This window comes from Pseudophryne corroboree, chromosome 6, assembly GCF_028390025.1.
Source record: "Pseudophryne corroboree isolate aPseCor3 chromosome 6, aPseCor3.hap2, whole genome shotgun sequence".
Lineage (NCBI taxonomy): Eukaryota > Metazoa > Chordata > Amphibia > Anura > Myobatrachidae > Pseudophryne > Pseudophryne corroboree.
In genome coordinates this window covers 509,751,525-509,777,051 of record NC_086449.1, presented here as the reverse complement: position 1 = coordinate 509,777,051, position 25,527 = coordinate 509,751,525, and the positions used below count along the sequence as shown (strand labels likewise).

Below are 25,527 nucleotides of genomic sequence, written 5' to 3'. Positions count from 1 at the left end.
GACCTCTTCCGGAATGCCTTTTTCCCTTAGGATTCGGCGTTCAACCGCCATGCCGTCAAACGCAGCCGCGGTAAGTCTTGGAATAGACACGGTCCCTGCTGAAGCAGGTCCCGTCTTAGAGGTAGAGGCCACGGATCTTCCGTGAGCATCTCCTGAAGTTCTGGGTACCAAGTTCTTCTTGGCCAATCCGGAGCCACGAGTATCGTTCTTACTCCCCTTTGCCGTATAATTCTCAGTACTTTTGGTATGAGAGGCAGAGGAGGAAACACATACACTGACTGGTACACCCATGGTGTTACCAGAGCGTCTACAGCTATTGCCTGAGGGTCTCTTGACCTGGCGCAATACCTGTCCAGTTTTTTGTTGAGGCGGGACGCCATCATGTCCACCATTGGTCTTTCCCAATGGACCACAATCATGTGGAAGACTTCTGGATGAAGTCCCCACTCTCCCGGGTGCAGATCGTGTCTGCTGAGGAAGTCTGCTTCCCAGTTGTCCACTCCCGGGATGAACACAGCTGACAGTGCTAACACATGATTTTCTGCCCAGCGGAGAATCCTTGCAGCTTCTGCCATTGCCCTCCTGCTTCTTGTGCCGCCCTGTCTGTTTACGTGGGCGACTGCCGTGATGTTGTCCGACTGAATCAACACCGGCTGACCCTGAAGCAGAGGTTTTGCCAGGCTTAGAGCATTGTAGATTGCTCTTAGCTCCAGTATATTTATGTGAAGAGACGTCTCCAGGCTTGACCACACGCCCTGGAAGTTTCTTCCCTGTGTGACCGCTCCCCAGCCTCTCAGGCTGGCATCCGTGGTCACTAGGACCCAGTTCTGTATGCCGAATCTGCGGCCCTCTAACAGATGAGCACTCTGCAACCACCATAGCAGAGACACTCTTGTCCTTGTGGACAATTTTATCCGCTGATGCATCTGCAGATGCGATCCGGACCATTTGTCCAGCAGATCCCACTGAAAAGTTCGTGCATGGAATCTGCCGAATGGAATCGCTTCGTAAGAAGCTACCATTTTTCCCAGGACTCTTGTGCATTGATGCACAGATACTTTTCCTGGTTTTAGGAGGTTCCTGACTAGATCGGATAACTCCCTGGCTTTCTCCTCCGGAAGAAATACCTTTTTCTGAACAGTGTCCAGAATCATCCCTAGGAACAACAGACGTGTCGTCGGGATCAGTTGGGATTTTGGAAAATTCAGAATCCACCCGTGTTGTTGGAGCACTACTTGGGTTAGTGCTACTCCGACCTCCAGCTGTTCTCTGGATCTTGCCCTTATCAGGAGATCGTCCAAGTAAGGGATAATTAAGACGCCTTCTCTTCGAAGAAGGATCATCATTTCGGCCATTACCTTGGTAAAGACCCGGGGTGCCGTGGACAATCCAAACGGCAGCGTCTGAAACTGATAATGACAGTTTTGGACCACGAACCTGAGGTACCCTTGGTGTGAAGGACAAATTGGAACATGAAGGTAAGCATCCTTGATGTCCAAGGACACCATAAAATCCCCTTCTTCCACATTCGCTATCACTGCTCTGAGTGACTCCATCTTGAACTTGAATTTTTGTATGTACAGGTTCAGAGATTTTAGATTTAGAATCGGTCTTACCGAGCCGTCCGGCTTCGGTACCACAAATAGCGTGGAGTAATACCCCTGTCCCTGTTGTAGGAGGGGTACCTTGACTATCACCTGCTGAGAATACAGCTTGTGAATGGCCTCCAATACCGTCACCCTGTCGGAGGGAGACGTTGGCAAAGCAGACTTTAGGAAACGGCGAGGAGGGGACTTCTCGAATTCCAACCTGTAACCCTGAGATACTACCTGCAGGATCCAGGGGTCCACCTGCGAGTGAGCCCACTGTGCGCTGAAATGTTTGAGGCGACCCCCCACCGCCCCTGAGTCTGCTTGTAAGGTCCCAGCGTCATGCTGACGCCTTTGTAGAAGCCGGGGAGGGCTTCTGCTCCTGGGAAGGAGCTGCTTGTTGCAGTCTCTTACCCTTTCCTTTGCCTCGGGGCAAATAGGAATGTCCTTTTGCTAGTTTGTTCTTATAGGAACGAAAGGACTGCGGCTGAAAAGCCTGCGGCTTTTTCTGCTGGGAGGTGACCTGGGGTAAAAAGGTGGATTTTCCGGCCGTTGCCGTGGCCACCAGATCCGATAGACCGACCCCAAATAATTCCTCCCCCTTATACGGCAATACTTCCATATGTCGTTTGGAATCCGCATCACCTGACCACTGGCGCGTCCATAAACTTCTTCTGGCAGATATGGACATCGCACTTACTCTTGATGCCAGAGTGCAAATATCTCTCTGTGCATCTCGCATATAAAGAAATGCATCCTTTAACTGCTCTATAGTCAGTAAAATACTGTCCCTATCCAGGGTATCAATATTTTCAGACAGTGACTCCGACCAAGCCACGCCAGCACTGCACATCCAGGCTGAGGCGATTGCTGGTCTCAGTACAACACCCGTATGTGTGTATATACTTTTTAATGTATTCTCCAGCCTCCTATCAGCTGGATCCTTGAGGGCGGCCGTATCAGGAGACGGTAACGCCACTTGCTTTGATAAGCGTGTGAGCGCCTTATCCACCCTAGGAGGTGTTTCCCAGCGCGCCCTAACCTCTGGCGGGAAAGGGTATAATGCCAATAACTTCTTTGAAATTAGCAGTTTTCTATCTGGGGTAACCCACGCTTCATCACACACTTCATTCAGTTCCTCTGATTCAGGAAAAACTATCGGTAGTTTTTTCACACCCCACATAATACCCCTTTTTGTGGTACTTGCAGTATCAGAGATATGCAAAGCCTCCTTCATTGCCGTGATCATATAACGTGTGGCCCTACTGGAAAATACGTTTGTTTCTTCACCGTCGACACTGGATTCAGTGTCAGTGTCTGGGTCTGTGTCGACCGACTGAGGTAAAGGGCGTTTTACAGCCCCTGACGGTGTCTGAGACGCCTGGACAGGTACTAACTGGTTTGCCGGCTGTCTCATGTCGTCAACCGACTTTTGTAGCGTGCTGACACTATCCCGTAATTCCATAAACAAAGCCATCCATTCTGGTGTCGACTCCCTAGGGGGTGACATCACCATTACAGGCAATTGCTCCGCCTCCACGCCAACATCGTCCTCATACATGTCGACACACACGTACCGACACACAGCAGACACACAGGGAATGCTCTGATAGAAGACAGGACCCCACTAGCCCTTTGGGGAGACAGAGGGAGAGTTTGCCAGCACACACCCAAGCGCTATAAATATATATAGGGACAACCTTAATAAGTGTGTTCCCTTTATAGCAGCTCAAATATTATAAATATCGCCAATAAGTGCCCCCCCTCTCTGTTTTTACCCTGTTTCTGTAGTGCAGTGCAGGGGAGAATCCTGGGAGCCTTCCTCGCAGCGGAGCTGGGCAGGAAAATGGCGCTGTGTGCTGAGGAGAATAGGCCCCGCCCCCTTTTCGGCGGGCTTCTTCTCCCGGTTTTTTTGGAACCTGGCAGGGGTTAAATACATCCATATAGCCCCAGGGGCTATATGTGATATATTTTAGCCAGAATAGGTATATTACATTGCTGCCCAGGGCGCCCCCCCCAGCGCCCTGCACCCTCAGTGACCGCTGGTGTGAAGTGTGCGGAGAGCAATGGCGCACAGCTGCAGTGCTGTGCGCTACCTCATGAAGACTGAGACGTCTTCTGCCGCCGGTTTCTGGACCTCTTCTCTATTCGGCATCTGCAAGGGGGTCGGCGGCGCGGCTCCGGTGACCCATCCAGGCTGTACCTGTGATCGTCCCTCTGGAGCTAGTGTCCAGTAGCCTAAGAAGCAAATCCATCCTGCACGCAGGTGAGTTCACTTCTTCTCCCCTAAGTCCCTCGTTGCAGTGAGCCTGTTGCCAGCAGGACTCACTGAAAATAAAAAACCTAACAAACTTTTTCTAAGCAGCTCTTTAGGAGAGCCACCTAGATTGCACCCTGCTCGGACGGGCACAAAAACCTAACTGAGGCTTGGAGGAGGGTCATAGGGGGAGGAGCCAGTACACACCACCTAGTGGTCAAACTTTTAAATTTTGTGCCCTGTCTCCTGCGGAGCCGCTATTCCCCATGGTCCTGACGGAGTCCCAGCATCCACTAGGACGTCAGAGAAATGATAAATTAAAGATAACCTAATGAAATTAATAAAATGTTTAATTGGATTATTTTTTTAAAGTAATTCCCTTTTAACATAAAGCTTTGATATGTTTATTTTTTTAACCCTTTTGGAAATTGTATAAATGAAGTTGTTTGAAAACAAAGGATGGCAAGTTCATAATATATATTATAGAAGAATATACATTAAAGTTTATTATACAGAAATCAATTTTGAAATCCATTTTGGTATGTATATTCCCACACTTTTAAATTAATAAACTTGATTAAAGAACAATATTAATAATTTATAACAAAAAATTGGACTATAAGATACTGTAAAATGGATGTGATATTCAAAATTCATATTGAAAAGGGCCAGCTCTATCATTAGGCAACTTTAGGCAGGTGCCCAGGGTGCCAGGGGCAGTTCTGAGTCTGCTTATCACAAATTTAAGGATAACTCTGAAAGATGCATCCTTGTTAATCTTAATGCTAATGTTAATTTATAGAAGTTCAACAGCAGCTGTTGAACGTCTATGAATTTCTAAGATGCTTACCTCCACACTTTTACCAGAGGGGCTGGAAGGTGGAAACTAGTGTGTGGTTTGGGAAGAGAGGAGGTTCAGCAGGCTGAAGTTTTGCCTAGGGTGTTGAGAAACCTTGCACCGGCCCTGGGTGGAACACATAATTGTCCACGTAAATGGATTCTTCACATATGTATATCTTAATAGTAATATAAAATGCAATGGATGCTATTACCTCACTGTGCATTAAAAATTTTCCCTGGTCTTCTCAAAATGACACAGGTTTAATGACATTGGTGTGTGCCCTGCGCATATATCTGATATTTTAATTAGAACAGTAACAGACCTGTGCAAGCAGAAAATATATAAACTGAACCAATATTTGGAAGCATTTGCTCAAGTGGTTAGCACTTTACCCTCTTGCATTTCGGTCTTTAGTAGTGCATATAGTGTATATTTCACGCTATATAAGTAGTAATTGGATGTATAGAGAGATGCTGGAACACACAACAGGCAGGTATGCTATTCTATGCCATGGATAGGAAATTACCTTGAATATCTAGTAGGTCTATAAAAGGCACAAGTGGCTTTGGCCACTGACCACCAGTAATGAATACTGTATATCTTTATTGAAATCTACATGCAAATAAGTCTACTAACCCATATGCTGGTAGAGCTCTGAGTTAGTACATGACCTCTGAGTTAGTACTTTCAACTTACAAACTGTTTTTGTAAAATGCTTAGAAGTTTAGAAATGGTTCATAATTTCCATACAAATATTCTAGACAACTGTAAAAATAAATTGTAAAAAAAATAAATAATTACTTTTCTAACAAATGATTTTCTATATTCATTCATTTCTCCAATAACATTACGGACAAATAACCCATAGTCTACTGTTCCCGTGTTGTTTTCATCCATAATAAGCCATAAGGATTCAAAAACCTGAAAAACAGCATAAGAAAAATGCTTTAAATAATTAAAAATAATTAAGGAAATTATTTGTTTGGTTACAAAAACTGATAGAAATTGTTATCATGTGAATTGTGCGACTAAATTATAGTAATAACAATTAATTATTTTTTGCATTGATAAAGACACAAATTACATCCAAACAAATGTGCACTAAAAACTTTGAATGGTAGCGTACACATATATACAGAGCATCAATTAGATTTGGGAATAAATCCATCCAATTGTTGCAAATTTGCACTTGTACAAACCATGTTACTGTGCAAGAAATGCAATATTTTTGCATGTAAAGAAAATATTGCTAGCTGCACAAATAATGGGTAACAATATTTAGAGTTGATCTAGATTGTGTTAAACTCTAAATCTGGCTGCACATTTTAAATGTGCCTCCTATTTCTCTAACTGTTTTTGCTAAAAGTACAAAATTCCACTTCCTAGCTGTATTTACTACTAAATCTAAATGAGGACCACAGATTTAAAAAAATAAATAGTTTAATTTATTTTCTTAGCCAATCCCAGTCCTTCTTCATAGAAAAGCTGGAATTCTATTCATGCTTATTACTACAAAATTTCAGAAGATACATCATTTCTGTCCTTCCTCTGCTGCACTCTCCAGGAATAAATGCCTTCAGGATTTGAATCAGAGTGTCTTCTCTGATATATTTTTACTGACTGCGAAGAAGCAGGGCAAAAAAACAAAAAATATTTAAATAAATAAATAAAAGTCTCTTAAATTGCTGCACTAATTTACTGTTTAAACTGGTGTTCTCATTATATTTAAATATAGTTTCAGCACACATCTATAATTTATGTAACAGCTAAAAAGAGAACTAGTCAGAAATCTAAACACAAGTCAATGCAGTATCACTAAAATCTTAGTAAAAAAAAAACATTTTAAGTTCATTAGGACACAATGAGGACAAATAAGTAAACATAATCAAGCAAAACTGTCATACCAAACACTTAGAAAATTATAATATAGCAAAACAGACAGCTGTAAAAGTTTATATATTTATCACAGTAACAAAAGCACCTATATTGAACAAAATAAAGATATAGAAAATATATATATATTTTTTCAAATAAAAATAAGCCTGAGGAATACAATCAAAATACAAAATAGGCAAAAACAGCTGTTGCATTGTATAATACAGATCTTAGAGAACCACAATATGCTGGATGGATATTTTATATACAGTGTGTATGTGTATATCATATATATATATATATATATATATATATATATATACACACAAACATACATACATACACACACACACATACATAGTCTATACACACACCCACGGTCACGTACATTATTATGACCATCTCTTACAGGTATATTGCATAGCCTATAAAGTACGTCACATGTCATGCGCTGGCTTGGTGGGTATATAAGGTGTGTGATAGGCCGTCTGCACACATATCACTCTTTGGTGCCATAGGTAAAAGGAGCGATATGCCAGAGTTTCAAAGAGCAATGATTATTGGCATTCGGGCCATGGGTGGCAGTATTTCTGAAACAGAGCAGTTTGGGAACTGTTTGTGTGCTGCTGTGGTGGAGGAGTATAGTGACTGGACAAATGGCACCACTGCAAATAACCGACATGCCATTGATGTGAGAGGTGAATGTTGGCTACAAAGGTGCACAAGGGCCGACAGACACACTACAATGGAGCAGCTCACCATCAGAATAAACCTGGGGGCTACCAGATGTGTGTCTAAAATGACAGTCCAGTCCGTCTAGCTGCTGTCCGTTTGTAGAACAACAAATATTGGCAGAAAAATAACACATACCGTTTCAGACACGTCTAAGTGAAATGTTTTAAGAGCCTGCTTAAAGACAGTTTTCCCTAAACATCCTGTTCCATTTTTATCAAGTTCTTGGAGGTATTTCCCTAAGCCTGTCAAAGTTCTGACTCCTCTGGTCTTCAGTTTTTCTTTCATCACATCTACAAAACATGAAATAATTCACTGGTAATATTTTTAAATTGTGTATAAATTAAATCTGTAACACTACAAAAAGACTGAAAGGAAAAAACCTTGACAGCATAATACAGCGGCTGAATACAGAACTAAAACGTTATGCATATATAATTATTTTTCAATCAAATGATTATCAAAATCAGCAGAACAAACACCCTACCACAACCCACCTTGAACTGCTAAAAGAATGTTCTGTTCATCATGCATGTGACCACCAATAACACATTTGTTGCTGTCACAGATGGCCCTAAAATTACATGTGACAGTAATAAGAGGCATTATCTGCATTTTCAACGGAAGAATCACTTACAGTAAAAAACAAAAAGGCAAAGTGGTAAGTGTTATAATCAAGAAGCCCACAAGTGTTGGATTTTTCACATTATTACCAGTTACTTATACAGCTCCAGCATATTCTGCTGAACCTAAGAATTGGGAACAAACAGTAATAAAACAAGACTGGGTAACAGGGGTGTAGCCAGAACTTTGTGGGCCCCATAGCAACATTTTGAGTGCTTCTGAGACACCTCTTTGCAACAGTTGTTAATGTTATGCCTCATAATATATCCCTAGTTCATTTTCTGAACCATAGTAGTGCCCTAGGGTATGTTATGCTACAGTGTAGGGCTACCAGTAGTCATTATATCACACAGTACCCCCAATTCACATGACGACATACAGTGTTCCCACTTCATACTGTGCCACATAACAGTGCTCCCAGATCATATTATGCCACACTATACTGTCTCCATTTCATATTGTGCCACAATTCAGTACCCGTTCTTATTATGTAACATTATAATAAGAAATAGGATTTTAATACCTACCGGTAAATTCTTTTCTCTTAAGGTGCATACACACGGAGGGATATAGCAGAGTGATTTTGACTATATAGTCAAAATCGCTCAGAAAGTTAGTGCATATCGCTCTGTGTGTACACAGGCAGCGATAGCGATGCGCGTCCCCGCCAGGTCGCTATCGCTGGGAAAAATAGACTGTGCAGGCAAGTCAATTTAGACTATGTCGCTGTAAAAGTTAGTCAAAATCGCTCATATTTTGTTTGCACAAGCAATTTTTTTACCCAGCGATAGCGATCTCATTAAGCAAAGCCACTCCCCGCCGCCCATTTAGTTACCTCAGTCACAGTGCGTGGAGACGAGAGAAGAGCCAGCAGCACAGCAGCGTTCCGGAGCTCCAGACACTCCTAAATACGTAAGTATGAACACGGCTCCAGTCTGTCCGGGAGGTGGGCAGAGGGGGAAGATGCTGCTCTGTAGTGTCAGCACCGGGGGAATCCCTGTAGCCGGGCGGGCGGCGCACATTTTAGTGTCAGGTCCGTGAGGGAAAGATGGCCCGGGTGCGTCCCTGTAGCCGGGCGGGGGGCGCACATTAGTGTCAGGTCCGTGGGGGAAAGATGGCTGCACAGTGGGAGATGGCGCCGGGTGCGTCCCTGTAGCCGGGGCGGGCGGCGCACATTAGTATCAGGTCCGTGGCTGCACAGTGAGGGGGTGCCAGGCACGTCTGCTGGGAGCTGCTGCGTGTGGGGGGAATATTTTAGACAGCATGTGCAGAGCTGTTGTTTAAAGTGTGTGGGTGTGGGTGTGGGGGGGGGGGGGGAGAATTGGCTGGGTATGAAGTGCTGGCTGTCGTAATTTGTACAATGGGTGCGCTGTCTGCCGTAATGTGTACAATGGGTGCGCTGTCTGCCGTAATGTGTACAATGGGTGCGCTGTCTGCCGCAATGTGTACAATGGGTGCGCTGTCTGCCGTAATGTGTACAATGGGTGCGCTGTCTGCCGTAATGTGTACAATGGGTGCGCTGTCTGCCGTAATGTGTACAATGGGTGCGCTGTCTGCCGCAAAGTGTACAATGGGTGCGCTGTCTGCCGCAAAGTGTACAATGGGTGCGCTGTCTGCCGTAATGTGTACAATGGGTGCGCTGTCTGCCGTAAAGCGTAAAATGGGTGCGCTGTTTGCCGTAATGTGTAAAAAGGGGACGCTGTCTGCGTAATGTGTAAAAAGGGGAAGCTTTTTTTTTTTTTTTTTTTACAGGTACCCCTATTGGATTCTACTGGACAAGGGGACGTGATTGGCGGCGTGGGATGTAGGTAAGTATGTGTGAGTGTGTAAGTGTGTTTAAATAAAAGTTTTACTTTCACGGTGTGTGCGTTGTGTTTTAATTTGGGTATTTATTTTGTTGTGGAACTACAGGAACCAGCGGGTCCGTTATTTCCCCGCATGCTGGTACTTGTGGTTTTTCAAGTACCAGCATGCGGGGGAGGCTTGCTGGGACTTGTAGTTCCACAGCAAAAGACAATATTCTTTTTATGTCATTTTGAAAGGCTATCAGCCTCCCATCCACCGCCCACGGAAGGGGGGGACAGCCTCGGGCTTCACCCCTGGCCCTTGGGTGGCTGGAGGGGGGGACCCCTTGATTTATGGGGTCCTCACTCCTCCAGTGTACCCCGGCAAGGGGTGACTAGTTGGGGGGGTAATGGCACGGCCGCAGGGACCAATATAAAAGTGTCCCCCGGCTGTGGCATTATCTCCCTGGCTAGTGGAGCCCGGTGCTGGTTTTCAAATACGGGGGACCCCTATGTCTTTTGTCCCCCGTATTTTTTAAACCAGGACCGGACGCAGAGCCCGGTGCTGGTTGTCTAAATATGGGGGAACCCTACTCATTTTTTCCTCTGTATTTTAACAACCAGGACTGGCTCAAAGAGCCCGAGGCTGGTTATACATAGGAGGGGGGACCCCACGCAATTTAAAAAACAAAAAACTTTTAGCTATTTAAATACCAGCCACCCTGTAAATTCGTCCTATATATGACGCTCCCCCACTCATCCCCTTATTTAAATGAGATAGTCAAAATCTCCCATAGCCAAAATCTCTTGCACACTTAGTCAAAATCTCTAGTAAAGTTAGTCAAAATCTCCTACTGCCAGTTCAAGGGAAATCTCTCAGTCAAAATCTCTCATAGTCAAAATCTCTCCGTGTGTATGCACCTTTAGTCCGTAGAGCAGGCTTTTTCAACCAGTGTGCCGTGGCACACTAGTGTGCCGCGACCAGTTGCAAGGTGTGCCGCGGAGCCAGAGCAGCTTCCTGCATCTTCAGAGTGAACTGTTGGCCCGGGCTCTTCTTAGAGGATCAGTCATGCTCCGGCCGTGACCTATGCCTTGATGATGCGGCAGTGTGATATCATAGGTCACGGCTGCAGCGTCTCACCACCCAGCCAGCCCACCCGCCTGTATACACATCTTGCAGCTCCCGCCCGTATCCACAGCTTTCCTTGCCCACCCACATCCATACCTGCCCCCCGCCCGCTGCTCAGTATTCACAGAACTCCACTATGAACAACCCCCGCCACTGAGGGACAGGGAGGAGGACAGCTAACCAGTAGGGGCTAATATTTGTTTTATTATTTCTCCTGTGAGGAGCAATTGGATTTATGGATTTATGGGGGGAACAATGTGAATAATTCATGTGGGGAGCAATAGGATTTATGTGGGAAGAATTGTGATTGATTTATGTGTGAGCGTCATGATTTATGTGGGGAACAATGTGATTGATTTATGTGGGGAGCAATGGGATTTATGTAGGGAGCAACATGATTTATGTGGGGAGCAACATGATTTATGTGGGGAGCAATGTGATTGTTTTCCTGTGTAGGCCAATGTATGTGTGGATTCTTGTTTTTACTGTGAGGGCCAATCTGTGTTTTTTGTTTTTTTCTGTGGGGAACTGATGGTGTGCCTTGGCAATTTCAAAATATTGTTTGGTGTGCCACGAGTAAAAAAAGGTTGAAAATCACTGCCGTAGAGGATGCTGGGGACACCAAAAGAACCATGGGGTATAGACGGGATCCGCAGGAGACATGGGCACTTTAAGACTTTGAAAAGGGGTGTGCACTGGCTCCTCCCTCTATGCCCCTCCTCCAGACTCCAGTTATAGGAACTGTGCCCAGGAAGACGGACAAATTTCGAGGAAAGGATTTATTGTTAAACTAAGGTGATATTCATACCAGCACACACCGCAAACACGCCGCACAACGTGGCATTCAACAGAACTCAAGCCAACAGTATGAACTAATGTCAGCAATAGGATGACTATAAACATAACATAACATGCGTGTAACCAGAATTAATAACTGCAGATACAGTACGCACTGGGACGGGCGCCCAGCATCATCTACGGACTAAGAGAAAAGGATTTACCGGTAGGTATTAAAATCCTATTTTCTCATACGTCCTAGAGGATGCTGGGGACACCAAAAGAACCATGGGGATATACCAAAGCTCTAGAACGGGCGGGAGAGTGCGGATGACTCTGCAGCACCGATCGACCAAACTTGAGGTAGTCATTGACCAGGGTATCAAACTTGTAAAACTTCGCAAAAGTGTTCGAACCTGACCAAGTAGCAGCTCGGCAAAGTTGCAATGCCGAGACCCCTCGGGCAGCTGCCCAAGAAGAGCCCACCTTTCTAGTAGAATGGGCCTTCACCGAATCCGGTAATGGCAATCCGGCCGTGGAATGAGCATGCTGAATCATGTTACAGATCCAGCGTGCAATGGTCTGTTTGGAAGCAGGACACCCAATCTTGTTGGGAGCATACAGGACAAACAAAGCTTCAGTTTTCCTAACCCGAGCCGTTCTGGCGACACAGATTTTCAGAGCTCTGACCGCATCCATCGATTTTGACTCAACGAAAGAGGCAGTAGCCACTGGCACCACAATAGGTTGGTTCATGTGGAAAGATGAAACCACCTTTGGCAGAAATTGTTGCCGAGTCCTCAACTCTGCTCTATCTTCATGAAAGATTAAATAAAGGCTCTTGTGAGACAAGGCCGCTAACTCAGACACCCGTCTTGCGGACGCCAAAGCCAACAGGATGACCACTTTCCAAGTGAGGAACTTCAACTCCACCGTCTGTAAAGGTTCAAACCAATGCGATTGAAGGGACTGCAACACCACGTTAAGATCCCACGGTGCCACAGGGGGCACAAATGGAGGTTGGATGTGCAGCACACCCTTCACGAAAGTTTGGAAGGGAAGCCAATTGTTTTTGAAAGAAAACCGATAAGGCTGAAATTTGAACCTTAACTGAGCCTAACTTTAGGCCCGCATCTACACCAGCTTGTAGAAAATGGAGAAAACGTCCTAGCTGAAACTCTTCTGCAGGAGCCTTCTTAGATTCACACCAAGACACATACTTCCTCCAAATGCGGTGGTAATGTTTAGATGTTACTCCCTTCCTGGCCTGAAGAAGTGTGGGAATGACTTCACTGGGAATACCATTCCGTGCTAAGATCTGGCATTCAACCACCATGCCGCCAAACGTAGCCGCGGTAAGTCTTGGTATACGCACGGCCCCTGCTGTAACAGGTCCTCGCGTAGAGGAAGAGGCCAGGGATCTCCTATGAGTAATTCCTGAAGATCCGGATACCAAGCCCTCCTTGGCCAGTCTGGGACAATGAGGATTGCTTGAACCTTTGTTCTTCTTATGATCTTTAGAACTTTTGGAATGAGAGGAAGTGGAGGGAACACATACACCGACGGAAACACCCATGGTGTCACCAGTGCATCCACTGCCATTGCTTGAGGGTCCCTGGACCTGGAACAATATCTAGGAAGCTTTTTGTTGAGGCGCGACGCCATCATGTCTATGTGAGGAATTCCCCAACGACTTGTCACTTCTGTGAAGACCTCTTGATGGAGGCTCCATTCTCCTGGATGGAGATCGTGTCTGCTGTGGAAGTCTGCTTCCCAGTTGTCCACTCCTGGAATGAAGATCGCTGACAGCGCTCTTGTATGCTTCTCTGCCCAGCGGAGAAATTTTGTGACTTCTGCCATTGCCGCTCTGCTTTTTGTTCCGCCCTGGCGGTTTATGTACGCTACTGCTGTCACATTGTCCGATTGGATCAGCACGGGCAGATTGCAAAGAAGATGTTCCACCTGCACAAGGCCGTTGTAAATGGCCCTTAACTCCAGAACGTTTATGTTGAGACCAGTTTCCTGGCTTGACCATCTTCCTTGGAAGTTTACCCCTTGTGTGACTGCACCCCATCCTCGGAGACTTGCATCTGTGGTTATTAGGATCCAATCCTGGATCCCGAACCTGCACCCCTCCAGGAGGTGAGAGCTGTGCAGCCACCACAGGAGTGATATTCTGGTCTTTGAAGACAGGACTATCTTCCGGTGCATGTGCAGGTGGGATCCGGACCACTTGTCCAACAGGTCCCACTGAAATACTCTGGCATGGAATCTGCCAAACTGAATGGCCTCGTAGGTCGCCACCATCTTCCCCAGCAACCGAGTGCACTGATGGATTGACACTCTTGTTTGTCTCAGAATTTGTTTGACCAGAGTCTGAAGTTCCTGAGCCTTTTCCACGAGAAGAAAAATTCTCTGTAGTTCTGTGTCCAGTATCATCCCTAAAAATGACAACCTCGTTGCCGGAATCAACTGTGATTTTGGCAAGTTCAGGAGCCAACCGTGTTGTTGAAGAACTGTCAGGGACAGGGCAACGTTTTTCACCAACTGGTCCCTGGATCTCACCTTTATCAGGAGATCATCCAAGTACGGGATAATTGTGACTCCTTGCTTGCGAAGGAGAACCATCATTTCCGCCATTACTTTGGTGAAAATCCTCGGAGCCGTGGACAGACCAAACGGCAACGTCTGAAATTGGTAATGACAATCCTGAAGTGCAAACCTCAGGTAAGCCTGATGTGGAGGATAAATGGGAACATGTAAGTAGGCATCTTTTATGTCCACCGACACCATAAAATCCCCTTCCTCCAGACTGGAGATCACTGCTCGGAAAGACTCCATTTTAAATTTGAAATTTTTTAGGTAGAAATTGAGGGATTTCAGGTTCAGGATTGGCCTGACCGAGCCATCTGGCTTCGGAACCACAAATAGACTTGAATAAAAGCCTTCTCCCTGTTGTGACTGGGGAACCCTGACTATAACCTGATTTTGACACAACTTTTGTATGGCGTTGCAAATTACCTCCCTGTCCGGAAGAGAAACTGGCAAGGCCGATTTGAAAAATCGGTGAGGGGGGACGTCTTGAAAGTCCAGTTTGTACCCTTGGGATATTATTTGTAAAACCCATGGGTCCAGGTCCGAATGAACCCAGAACTGACTGAAGAGTTTGAGACGTGCCCCCACCAGTGCGGACTCCCGCAGAGGAGCCCCAGCGTCATGCGCTTGATTTGGCAGAAGTCGGGGAGGACTTCTGCTCCTGGGAACCCGCCACGGCTGGTGATCTTTTACCTTTTCCCCTTCCTCTAGCCGCAAGGAAGGAAGTATCTCACCCTTTCCTGTATTTATTGGGCCGAAAGGACTGCATTTGATAGTGGTGTGTCTTCTTTTGTTGCGAAGGCACATAAGGCAAAAATGATGACTTACCCGCGGTAGCCGTAGATACCAAATCAGCGAGGCCGTCACCAAACAAGACACCACCTTTGTACGGTAGGGATTCCATATTTTTCTTAGAGTCAGAATCAGCATTCCACTGATGAATCCATAATGCTCGCCTAGCTGAGACTGCCATGGCATTGGCCTTTGATCCCAAAAGGCCAATATCCCTTGCAGCATCCTTGATATAACCCAGCGTCAAGAGGATGTTATCCCTATCTAGGGAATCTATGTCAGATGACAAGTTATCTGCCCACTTTTCAATAGCACTACTCACCCATCATGCAGAGGCAATGACCGGTCTGAGTAGTGTACCTGTGGTCGTATAAATGGATTTTAACGTAGCCTCCTGCCTACGATCTGCAGGGTCTTTAAGGGCTGCCGTGTCAGGTGATGGAAGAACCACCTTTTTAGACAACCGCAATAGGGCCTTGTCCACAATTGGGGGTGACTCACACTTTTCCCTATCCCCAGCCACAATCATGTACTGAATGCTCTTTGCCAATTTAGGATCTAATCTGGAATCACTATAGTCGACACTGGAATCAGTGTCCGTGTCAGTATCAGTGTCTGCCAACTGGGTAAACGTATGTTTCTGTGACCCCGAGGGGACCTGAACTTGTAATAACATATCTTCCAGATTTCTTCCATGCTTGGGTCTGAGACTCAGACTTGTCCAATCTTTTACTAATACGAGCTACATTAGCATTCAAAGCATTCAATACATTAACCCAATCAGGAGTCAGAAGTGCCGATATGGTCACCCCCACCATCTTTTGCGTCTCCTCCTGTGAAGAGCACTCAGCCTCAGACATGCCGACACACGTGTAATACACAGACACACTGGGCTTATAGGGGACAGACCCACAGAGAAGCCTGTCAGAGAGACACAGAGGGAATTTGCCAGCTCACACCCCAGCGCCAAATCAATGGGGTCAGAAGCATTAACTAAAATGCCCCAGACCTGTAGCGCTTTTTATATTATAATAATATTGCACCAAATAACCTAGGCCCCCCCCATTTTGCACCCTGATACTTGTTCAGCAGTGTGAGGTAGGACCAGCGTCTCTGCAGCCAGCGGAGAGGAAATGGCACCGAGTGAGCTGTGGGGACGAAGCTCCGCCCCCTTAATGGCGCGCTTCCGTCCCGCTCTTTGGATTATACTGGCGGAGGTTAGGACAGTGTTACACAGTAATGTCCCCTCTTGCCAGACTTATGCTGAGGTATTTTAAGCTGCCCAGGGCGCCCCCCCTGCTGTGTGTGTAAGCGGGAGCTTGGCGCGCAGCAGTACCTAAAGAAAGTGCTGTCACTGAAGTCTTCTTTCTTCTTCTACTCACCCGTCTTCTGACTTCTGGCTCTGTAAGGGGGGTGACGGACGGCTGTGGGAGCGAGCATCTGAGCGTACCCAGCGATCAAACCCTCAGGAGCTAATGGTGTCCTGTAGCCAGAAGCAGAGCCCTTAAACTCACTAGAAGTGGGTCATAACTTCTCTCCCCTAAGTCCCACGAAGCAGGGAGGCTGTTGCCAGCAACCTCCCTGAACATAAAAAATCTAACAAAAAAATATTTTCAGAGAAACTCAGTAGAGCTCCCCTGTAGTGCGTCCAGTCTCACTGGGCACAATTCTAAAACTGGAGTCTGAAGGAGGGGCATAGAAGGAGGAGCCAGTGCACACCCCTTTTCAAAGTCTTAAAGTGCCCATGTCTACTGCGGATCCCGTCTATACCCCATGGTTCTTTTGGTGTCCCCAGCATCCTCTAGGACGTATGAGAAATTATTATTATTATTATTATTATCCTTTATTTATATGGCGCCACAATAATGCCCTCCAGTCCATTTTATACCACATTACAATGAGCAGGTGATAAATTGTAGGCAAAAGTTTGTAAGGGCCCTTATGGACCACCACATGGTGAACAATTAATGTAATATATGTGACAGGAAGGTGGGCCCCATAGCAGATGCACTGCTGGGTAATAACAGACAGACATAGAGGAAAGAAGGAACTGCTCGCAACTAACAATCTATAGGATTCACATTTTCTATGCCTTTAATTACTGCAATACAAAAACAAGTTGTATAATAATTACTGAATTATCCTGTAGCAGTGCACTGCCATGGTAAGAATATAGACTTCCTCAGCATGGAATGTAATGCTTTATTATAGTATTTGTAAAACAAATAAATAAAATGAATGTATCTATAGCAGGCCTACATTACTGTTCACTTTCATAAATTGACCATCTAGGCATTAGGCTGCCAACAATGTGCATTATAATTTATTTCTGAAGTCTGTTTATTTCTATATCTGACCATAAGGTCTTGGAAATTCTAGTAATTGGATTTGTAATTAAATTAATTATGCAGGTGGATTGAAATAAATAAACATATATTATTTGGCAGTCTCTAAAAATGGAAGCAGAATTTATGAATGTGAGTGCAGGAAATGACACATGTAATTATCTGATTCGATATAATCTGCACAGTTGAAATGTTCTGTTCAGTGTTCCAATACAAATATTAGAAATGTTAATAGAAAACATGATTATAAAGCACATGGAGGTTGAAGGAGTATATTAAACACTCTAAATAAGCCTGATCCATGTTATGCCATTAGAGTAATTATAGGAAACTTCATAATTCAACTTGCTTATACATAGAGGTGTGCTTGATGCCAAAATCTTCTTACATCTGACAGGCTCTGCATATCCAGGGAGAAGCCAGAACTTTGTGGGCTTTATAGCAATATTTTGAAAAGACCCCTGTGCTAATGCTTCTAAAGAGACACTGGGAGGGTGGGGGTGGGAGGGTAAATTTACTAAGGTGGGAGTCGTTTGGGACTGGTGATGTTGCCCATAGCAGCCAATAACATTCTATTATCTTTTATAAGCAGCTAGAAAAATGTTAAGTAGAATCTGATTGGTTGCTATAAGCAACATCACCACTTCTAAAAAACTCCCACCTTTGTAAATGTACTCCTGGGTGTTCATTTTATACCCCATAGTAGTGCCCTAGTCAATTTTTATGAACCCTAATCATGCCCTAGTTAATGCAATGTCCCATAGTAGTGCACTAGTTCATTTTAGAAGCCATAGTAGTACCCTATCTCACGTTATACTATAATATTCATAGTTCATATTATGCCCTATTGTAGTACTCCAGTTCACAATATGCCACATGGTAGTGCCACTATTACACATTATGCCCAACATTAACAACAGTTCACATTACACCACACAGGGCCTCCTGTTTACATTACACAACACAGTGTCCCGTTCAAATTATATCACACTGTAGTGCCTCCAATTCATATTGTGCAACATTACATGCCCCGCCGATTAATATTATGTTGCAACAGTGCCCCCAGTTCATATTATTTCATGTAAAAGTGTCCATAGTACATTATAACATCCACTACACAAACACCCCCATTACCAGTATTACATCCACTCCTCTTACCAATATAACATCCACTCACTAAAAATGGAATGTCACACCATTAGCAGCCTTAATCTACATACAAGTCTGGTATTCCATTGACCTATTTTGTCTCACCTTATTAGCTGATGGTAATGTTTCAAGGCTCACTGATTAATAAATCTGTGACAGTATGTATGAAATAGGACCTTGAGGAATGGATCATAAAGTACCAGTGTAGAGCTTTACTGAGAGGGAGAGACAGCTGCCTACAGTATGAGCGCCGACAAATCCACCCTTTTTAGGTGCAGAAATGCTTAACGTGCAATTCCTAAATTTGGCAGACAAGTAAATGACCTGAGTATAGGCGTGACTTCCTGCTTATTACCTTCATTACCCCTTTACACCAGGACAATGGCAATGTCCTTGCCCACATAACTATTTCTGCTGAAAACTTCTGTGCTGCTACTGTGAACATCACAGATTCAAAGACGCAGCTCCACACAGATATACAAGTCTTGGGCAAATAAAGACATGAAAAATACGCTCAGTGAAGCAGAGTCGCATGGGACTTGATGCGCCGAGATGGGCTGTTTGCCACAACTGCAGCAACAATTTATGAGGATACATCTGTAGCGCATATACCACATGAACTTCCCAAGGAACTAAACACTGTACAGTACGAAATACTATATTTCTTTTACCAAGTGTGCTTTTATGTGTGAAGCAGGCAAGTATTAAAATATCTTTATATCCTATCAATACATAGGTCTGCCATGAATAATAAGGCAAAGTAATGACAAGAAAAGTCTCGGTGACATTGGTTAAGCAGTGAACATGACAAACCACTGCTATTGTTTCAACACATTTCTATAAAATATGAATGATTTTTTTTAAATATCTGCTTGTATTTGGTCCTTCAGAAAGTATTTACAAGTTATGGTACATAAATAGGATTTCACGAAATAATTATTAGAATAACGCTGAGGCGCTCATTGAATTACTTAAGCTTTTCATTTTGTAAAGTAGTGTGTGTACGGTTATAAAAAAAAAAAAATGTGTACACACAATAGATAGGCAACTATTGTAACTATATATGTGATTAGTGCAACATTTGTTAAACTATTACCTTAAGGAATTCAAAGCTTCCTCATCAATGGCTGTAATCCGAATAGTAAGTATTGGGTTTTGTTTTAAGCTTTCTGAAAGGCTTTGATGTTCCTCTATGGAGAAAGTAAGGTTTGCTCCCTGAAAATATCAGATTTACAGAGTATTACATATAAAAGCAATAGTTAAACATATTTTTATTTTTAAACATAGAATAATTGCAAGCAACTTTCACTTTGTGACTTCACTAATCAACTTTCTTTTCAAAGTAACTATACTGCAGTTGTAAAGCATTACATCAACCAAGGTATAGATAACAAATAGTAGGGCAGATACAAGTGTATTCAATGCTGGTCTCCGAGTAATCTCATGCAGAAAGTCATCTGCCTTAAAGGAAGGTGAAAGTTGGCGCTGAGCTTATTAATCAATAAATCAATTGACAATTAGCCTTGTTCTATAAATAAATCTTCAGCACATTTATAAATGGTACCAAGTTACTGTGAATCAATTATCATTCTTTATTTACAGTGTCATCATGCTTCCCAGCATTGCATAATGTATCAGATAAGTTGAATATACTGTACAAAGAAACAGATGAGAAGATCCTGTCCACTAGAGCTTAAATTATATAGCAAACTGCATTAAAAGAAATAAAAAAAAATGTATAATATCCACACAATACTAACACTATGTAGGCAGCCTTAGCTAGCGTTTAACACTAAATGGCCCTACACATTTGCGATTACACTGAGTGATATGAACGATCTTGGTTATTAATGAACAAGATATCGTTCATATTGCTCAGTATGCAGACACCAACGATGCGCGGCCCTGCAAGCCAATATGGACAATCTCGAAACTTCACTCCCCCCCCCCCGGGTCATCCGTCAGCCGTTTCGGCTGTCGAGCACCTTGGCCAATGTGTAGGGCCCTTATGAAGCTGATGCAGATTGAGTATTATGGGCCTATTTCATGGTGGTACATAATGGCCGATATTCACGCACCAGATTAACGGCAAACTGCGCATGTGCTGCGATCGCAATGCGCATGCACATTGGTGCTGCTGCAACCCCACTCGCACGGAGTACTTTGTCGCATTGTGATTGACGGGAAGTGGCCGTTTGGAGGTGTTAACAGGGAATTTAAAGGGAGTGGTTGGAGAAATGCAGACGCGTCATGGCCGTTTATCGGGGCGTGTGTCTTCTGATGGCTGTGTGATTGTACATGCAAATACATGAAGTCTGAGTCGCTACTGCTGTGGCCAGTCTGCATAGCCATAGACCAACCCTTAGTTCCAATTGTCTCCTTGATTGCATATAGTCTGTTAATGTGTATGCAATTGCGATTGAGCCTGCGATGAGTCCAGTGGGCATCTCATTTCATTACTGGGCAGCAGCTTCACTTGCTAACATTAGCAGCTCCATAGCCTAGAGAGTCGCAGTTGCATACAAACATGAATTAGGCCCTATGGCAGTTGATGTAGTGAAGTCTGCATGAATTCACACTGATGTACGTAAATCTCTAAGGTTTGTGGGTGATCTCACGCAGTGCTCCCAATATCAATCATGCTGCGACCCTTTGGGGCAGGGATGGGGCGGCATTGCATGCATTTCCAGAAACTGGGGGCATGTCGCCCCACTGTTTTCTGGGAGTGGCAAGCCCAGTGTCTATATCTTCTGACACAGATTTACTGGCCTCGCAAGTTTACAGGAGGCGGCTATTCTTGAGCTTAGGCATGGGCGATGCTGCAAACATTAAGGCCGATGGTTGCGATGTTGATCCGATCTTGCTACTTCTGATGCAGGCACTGTATCTGACATGCTGACAGGAGGTATCGGTTTTCTTCAGATGCCTGCTGTGCAAAAGCATCCATCTATGAATCAGGAACAAGGTGAATTATCATATGCGTCCCTGCATGATTCTGGCACTATTGCCTGCCTGTGCCTATGTGGATATATGTGGAGGGTTGGGGCTTTCAACGATAGTTCAAGTACAGTAAAGGTATGTTTATGCGAGAAATAGGATCATATATACATGGGAATTCTGTATTTGTGGATGGTCAGGGTGGGTGCAAATAATGGGTAATAAGGATGACATGTCAGCACTAGTTGGCTGTATTACCTGCTTACATAGATGATACCGTTGCAAGTACGATTAAGTGGGAAGTGGCGTCTGCTGTATTATAGAGGATTTTATAGTTAATTTTGTCTACAGATGTACGCAACCCCCAGCTCTTGTGGGCTCACAAATTCCAACAAAAGTGAATAATCAACCTATTGAGGGACTACACATATTACAAGTCTCTCTGCTTAATAAATAGTTTCAAATTAATTTGGCCCAGAATCCCCACTTGTCGGGGCCAAAAAGGATTGCATAAATCAGTTGGGAAATAAATATGTATGCACTTAGAACATATCTCAAGATACAGTATGTGTGGTCGTCTGTCACGTATTCGGCTCCCTGGGAAATAAACTACATACTGTACTGTAGGTTCAAACACAAAACTGGATCTAGATCTCAGTGGCCAAGTGAACATTTACAGATTCTACTTGACATTGCCTAAAAGTTTCTGTATAATGCTGACATTTTTTGGCTTAAACAGCACTTCCGGTACAAGGAGGCGAGTTTTTGTAACATTTAAAAGGAGATTCCCACACAGTACAGTCATCAAGCCTTGAAAAAGAGCCCAGAGAGATTTGAAACCCCTTCGGAAAGTGACCAACAGAGACTGCCCGGTTTTAAAAGCACTGGAGCCCAGCGGTGTGTACTGTATTTCCAGACATCACACTGCTTTTACCACCTGTGGCTCCAACCCAAGGGACCGGGTAAGAACTCTATCATTGCTCATCTCTACAAAGGACATTGACACTCTACACTGTGACAAAGACCTTTTTAATTTGGACATGCATGACATGTATAAAGGATACACCTGTTTGCTTCTTTACTCGTTTGCCTATTTTGTACTTTTTATCATATGTGTTTTATGAAATACTTCTTTGTGGAAAACACTCCAGTGCCCAGTGTGTATACACCATATATATATTTTCCCATACCATCCATTGGTCTTGGGGAGACCAGGGTGTTACGCATAGGATGCAAAGGAAGGCTGCGCTACTGAATCACATTTAATCACTGCTTGAGATTATCTGGATTGCTAACTTCTGATCATAAAATTTATATTTTATGCCACTTTTCAGAATATTTTATTCACTTTATTTACCTAAACCCATTTCTAGTTAATATACTAAATAAAAACACTTTTCTTTCTCCAGAAGAAAAAGCTGCAAATTTCTATTTGCCTGAACTTGCCTGTGTTAGCTGTCCAGTGATGTCTTTATTTTCACATTATGTAGACAGCTTACAAAAGAAGGCAAATTTATATAAACAACAATCACGCTTAGTCAACAGCTAATACAAATTCTTCACAGAAACCCATCAATCTTTCCTTCATTGTTTCCTAACTCAAGTTCCCAAATTGTTTTAATTTTAACCACACTTTGTCCCTCTGGGTTTCAGTAATGGTATGTGACAATATAATGAAGCAAGTGTTCAGGATTACAAACAGTAGAATAGCAGGAGGCAGGCCACATGTACAACTAAAACTGAAAATTTCAGTATAAATTTAGATGAAAAGCAAATAAACAAAAATAGAAGCATGTCTCAGTAAGTAATCTATGTTAAGACATGTTATGGCAGGTTTCTTCATTGCAGGTGTAGTTCAGCAATCCCCTGAGCTACGTGTTACTTACTGCTAGGACAAGTGCTTGAACACACTTTGTTCACGTCTACCCTAAAATATATTTCACTAAATGCGGGTGTTTTACTTGTTGGTTTCTTATTGTTCCAATTTCACACAGAAGGAACACAGAGAGGAATAAAATGCAAACACATATATTAGGAGATGAATATAAGTTACATAAACTAGGAATCTAAAGCTGGCCATACACTTGTCTGATATGGCCTCTTTTCACCCGATTCCGACGGATCGGCCCGGGAAATCGAGTGAGAATTGTCCAAATCGCAAGTGTTTGACATCTGATCCGATCCGATGTGCGGTCCTGCGCACATCGGGGCTGAGTCGGTGGTCGGACATGCTGCACATAAGATAAATCGGAATCACAGCCATCAGGTGCACATCGTGGCTAGTTTTTTAGCACCTGCGAAATATTGCATACGATTTCTCGGATGTCTTCACTTGAGTGGCTTTTCTCTGGACGCTCCCAAACACCAACACAGCAGCAGCAGCATGCGATATATCGTATGAGATAAATCACATGTAAAAATGGCACATCAAGTACCAAATCGGAAGGAAGCACTCCCGGGGGAGTTCAAGGGAAATCGGATCAGACTTGTGCCTCAGACAAGTCACAGTAATGTATGGGGACCTTAAGAGGGAAGCTCTGTATTCACTGAAATAAGCATCTTAAGACATCCCCTTAAAAGTATTGCCTATTTATTCTGTGGTGTCCGGTATGACATTTCCGGCGTCTGTATCCTGACCGCTGGGGTCCTGACAGCTGGTAAATTAACCGCATCCCCTCCTGAGACCTATGTAATTGCCAGTAACTGCTGAATCATTTAAAAGGCTGGAAAGCTGAAGCAAAGAGTAAAATATAAACAATATATCTTAATTTTAAATATCTGTGAAATTGCAATGCAGCGTAACAGATCATAGTGAGTAAGCATTCTACAGTTCCAAAATAAAATTCTGTGGATCACATTTAAAGTTGGGCATACATCAATATTTGTGGTGTAAATATCTGGATTTCGATACAGTGCATCATACCTGCCTACATTTTAGCTCCCCGTCCCCCAGGTGCATTTTATTAGCCCCCATCCCTCTTGGCATGCAGTAATTTGCAGGGCCATGAAGAAGGGGTTGGGCCCAAAATGACAATTCTTATAGAATTGCGTCATATTGGCCCCATCTCTAATTACGGGATTATGCTCTCCATTACATCCATTTCACTATGAAGTGGGCAGGATATATAGGGGGTCTACCTATACTATTGGCATCTGTAGGTCTGCCCAAAATTTGAAAGTCTCCTGGACATTCGTGAAGTGTAGGCAAATATGCTGTGTGCGCTTACCAAAAAGCATCCATACATAAATTCTAGCATGTCTTGGAATTGCCTGGATAGATGGAATATGCTAGCGTTAGTTGAGTATATTAAAGGCATGTGCTGGTAAATGCAGTATGTTCCCCTGGAGGGTGACCTAATGATGATACTTGGCTGAATCTCTATATGTGCTTTTTAGGAGGTACATCCTGTTTGGGCACTGGATACTTGATGTAAACACAGGTGATGATGGTGAAGACACCAACAGCAATATCTAGCTGCTTCCGATTGGCAGCTTGTGCATTTACCCCTCCATCTGATAGTATTTCATTCATTAGCATTGCCAATTTTATGTCAAGTCAAAGCATTTCTACTTGCATATCTGTAACTTCCATTTGGACTGATGAAGGAATGACTATTCTCTGAAGATTTATAAATCTGTAAACAACTAATGTGGGAATGTTTGTATCTCATTACATTTCATACGTAACACACAACTTTAACATTTGTTAATAACATTATAAAGACACTGTTCTCTATCATGAATATAACATTATATTATTTGGTATAGGATGATGCAATTGTACACAATTGTTTGCCTGAATATGGGATACTGTTGTCTCCTGATCTGAACATAAATTGTGATACATGTAACTCAACATATATGTGTATGTATGCATTTTGTGCACAAGAATTTTTTTGAATCATTTTGGGGCACTAAATGCCTAAAATTATAAATGAGGCCCATAGTATCTATTCTCGCTCATAAATATGTAAAAATTGTAAAATGATTATGTGAACTGCAACTGTTGCCTCTGCCCCCTCTTGCCAAATCTTTCATTAATAAATAACGGAACGCATACCAGTGCACGAGTCGCTGGTTAGAATAATACTGACTAATGTA

At 43.6% G+C, this 25,527-nt stretch overlaps 1 protein-coding gene and 1 long non-coding RNA gene across 4 annotated transcripts in view; one reads left to right on the top strand and one right to left on the bottom strand.

Moving 5' to 3' along the window:
• CAPS2 (calcyphosine 2) overlaps positions 1 to 25,527 on the bottom strand; it is a 274,614-nt gene that overhangs the window by 37,901 nt on the left and 211,186 nt on the right. For all 3 annotated transcript variants that reach the window (XM_063927438.1, XM_063927440.1, XM_063927439.1), the window contains exons 14-17: positions 19,586 to 19,704; positions 7,792 to 7,868; positions 7,433 to 7,587; positions 5,489 to 5,608 (exon numbers count right to left, since the gene is read on the bottom strand). In XM_063927438.1, coding sequence (XP_063783508.1) covers positions 5,489 to 5,608; positions 7,433 to 7,587; positions 7,792 to 7,868; positions 19,586 to 19,704 — 471 coding nt within the window. The remainder of the gene's footprint in view (positions 1 to 5,488; positions 5,609 to 7,432; positions 7,588 to 7,791; positions 7,869 to 19,585; positions 19,705 to 25,527) is intronic.
• LOC134932744 (uncharacterized) overlaps positions 1 to 25,527 on the top strand; it is a 90,179-nt gene that overhangs the window by 59,552 nt on the left and 5,100 nt on the right. The window lies entirely within an intron of this gene.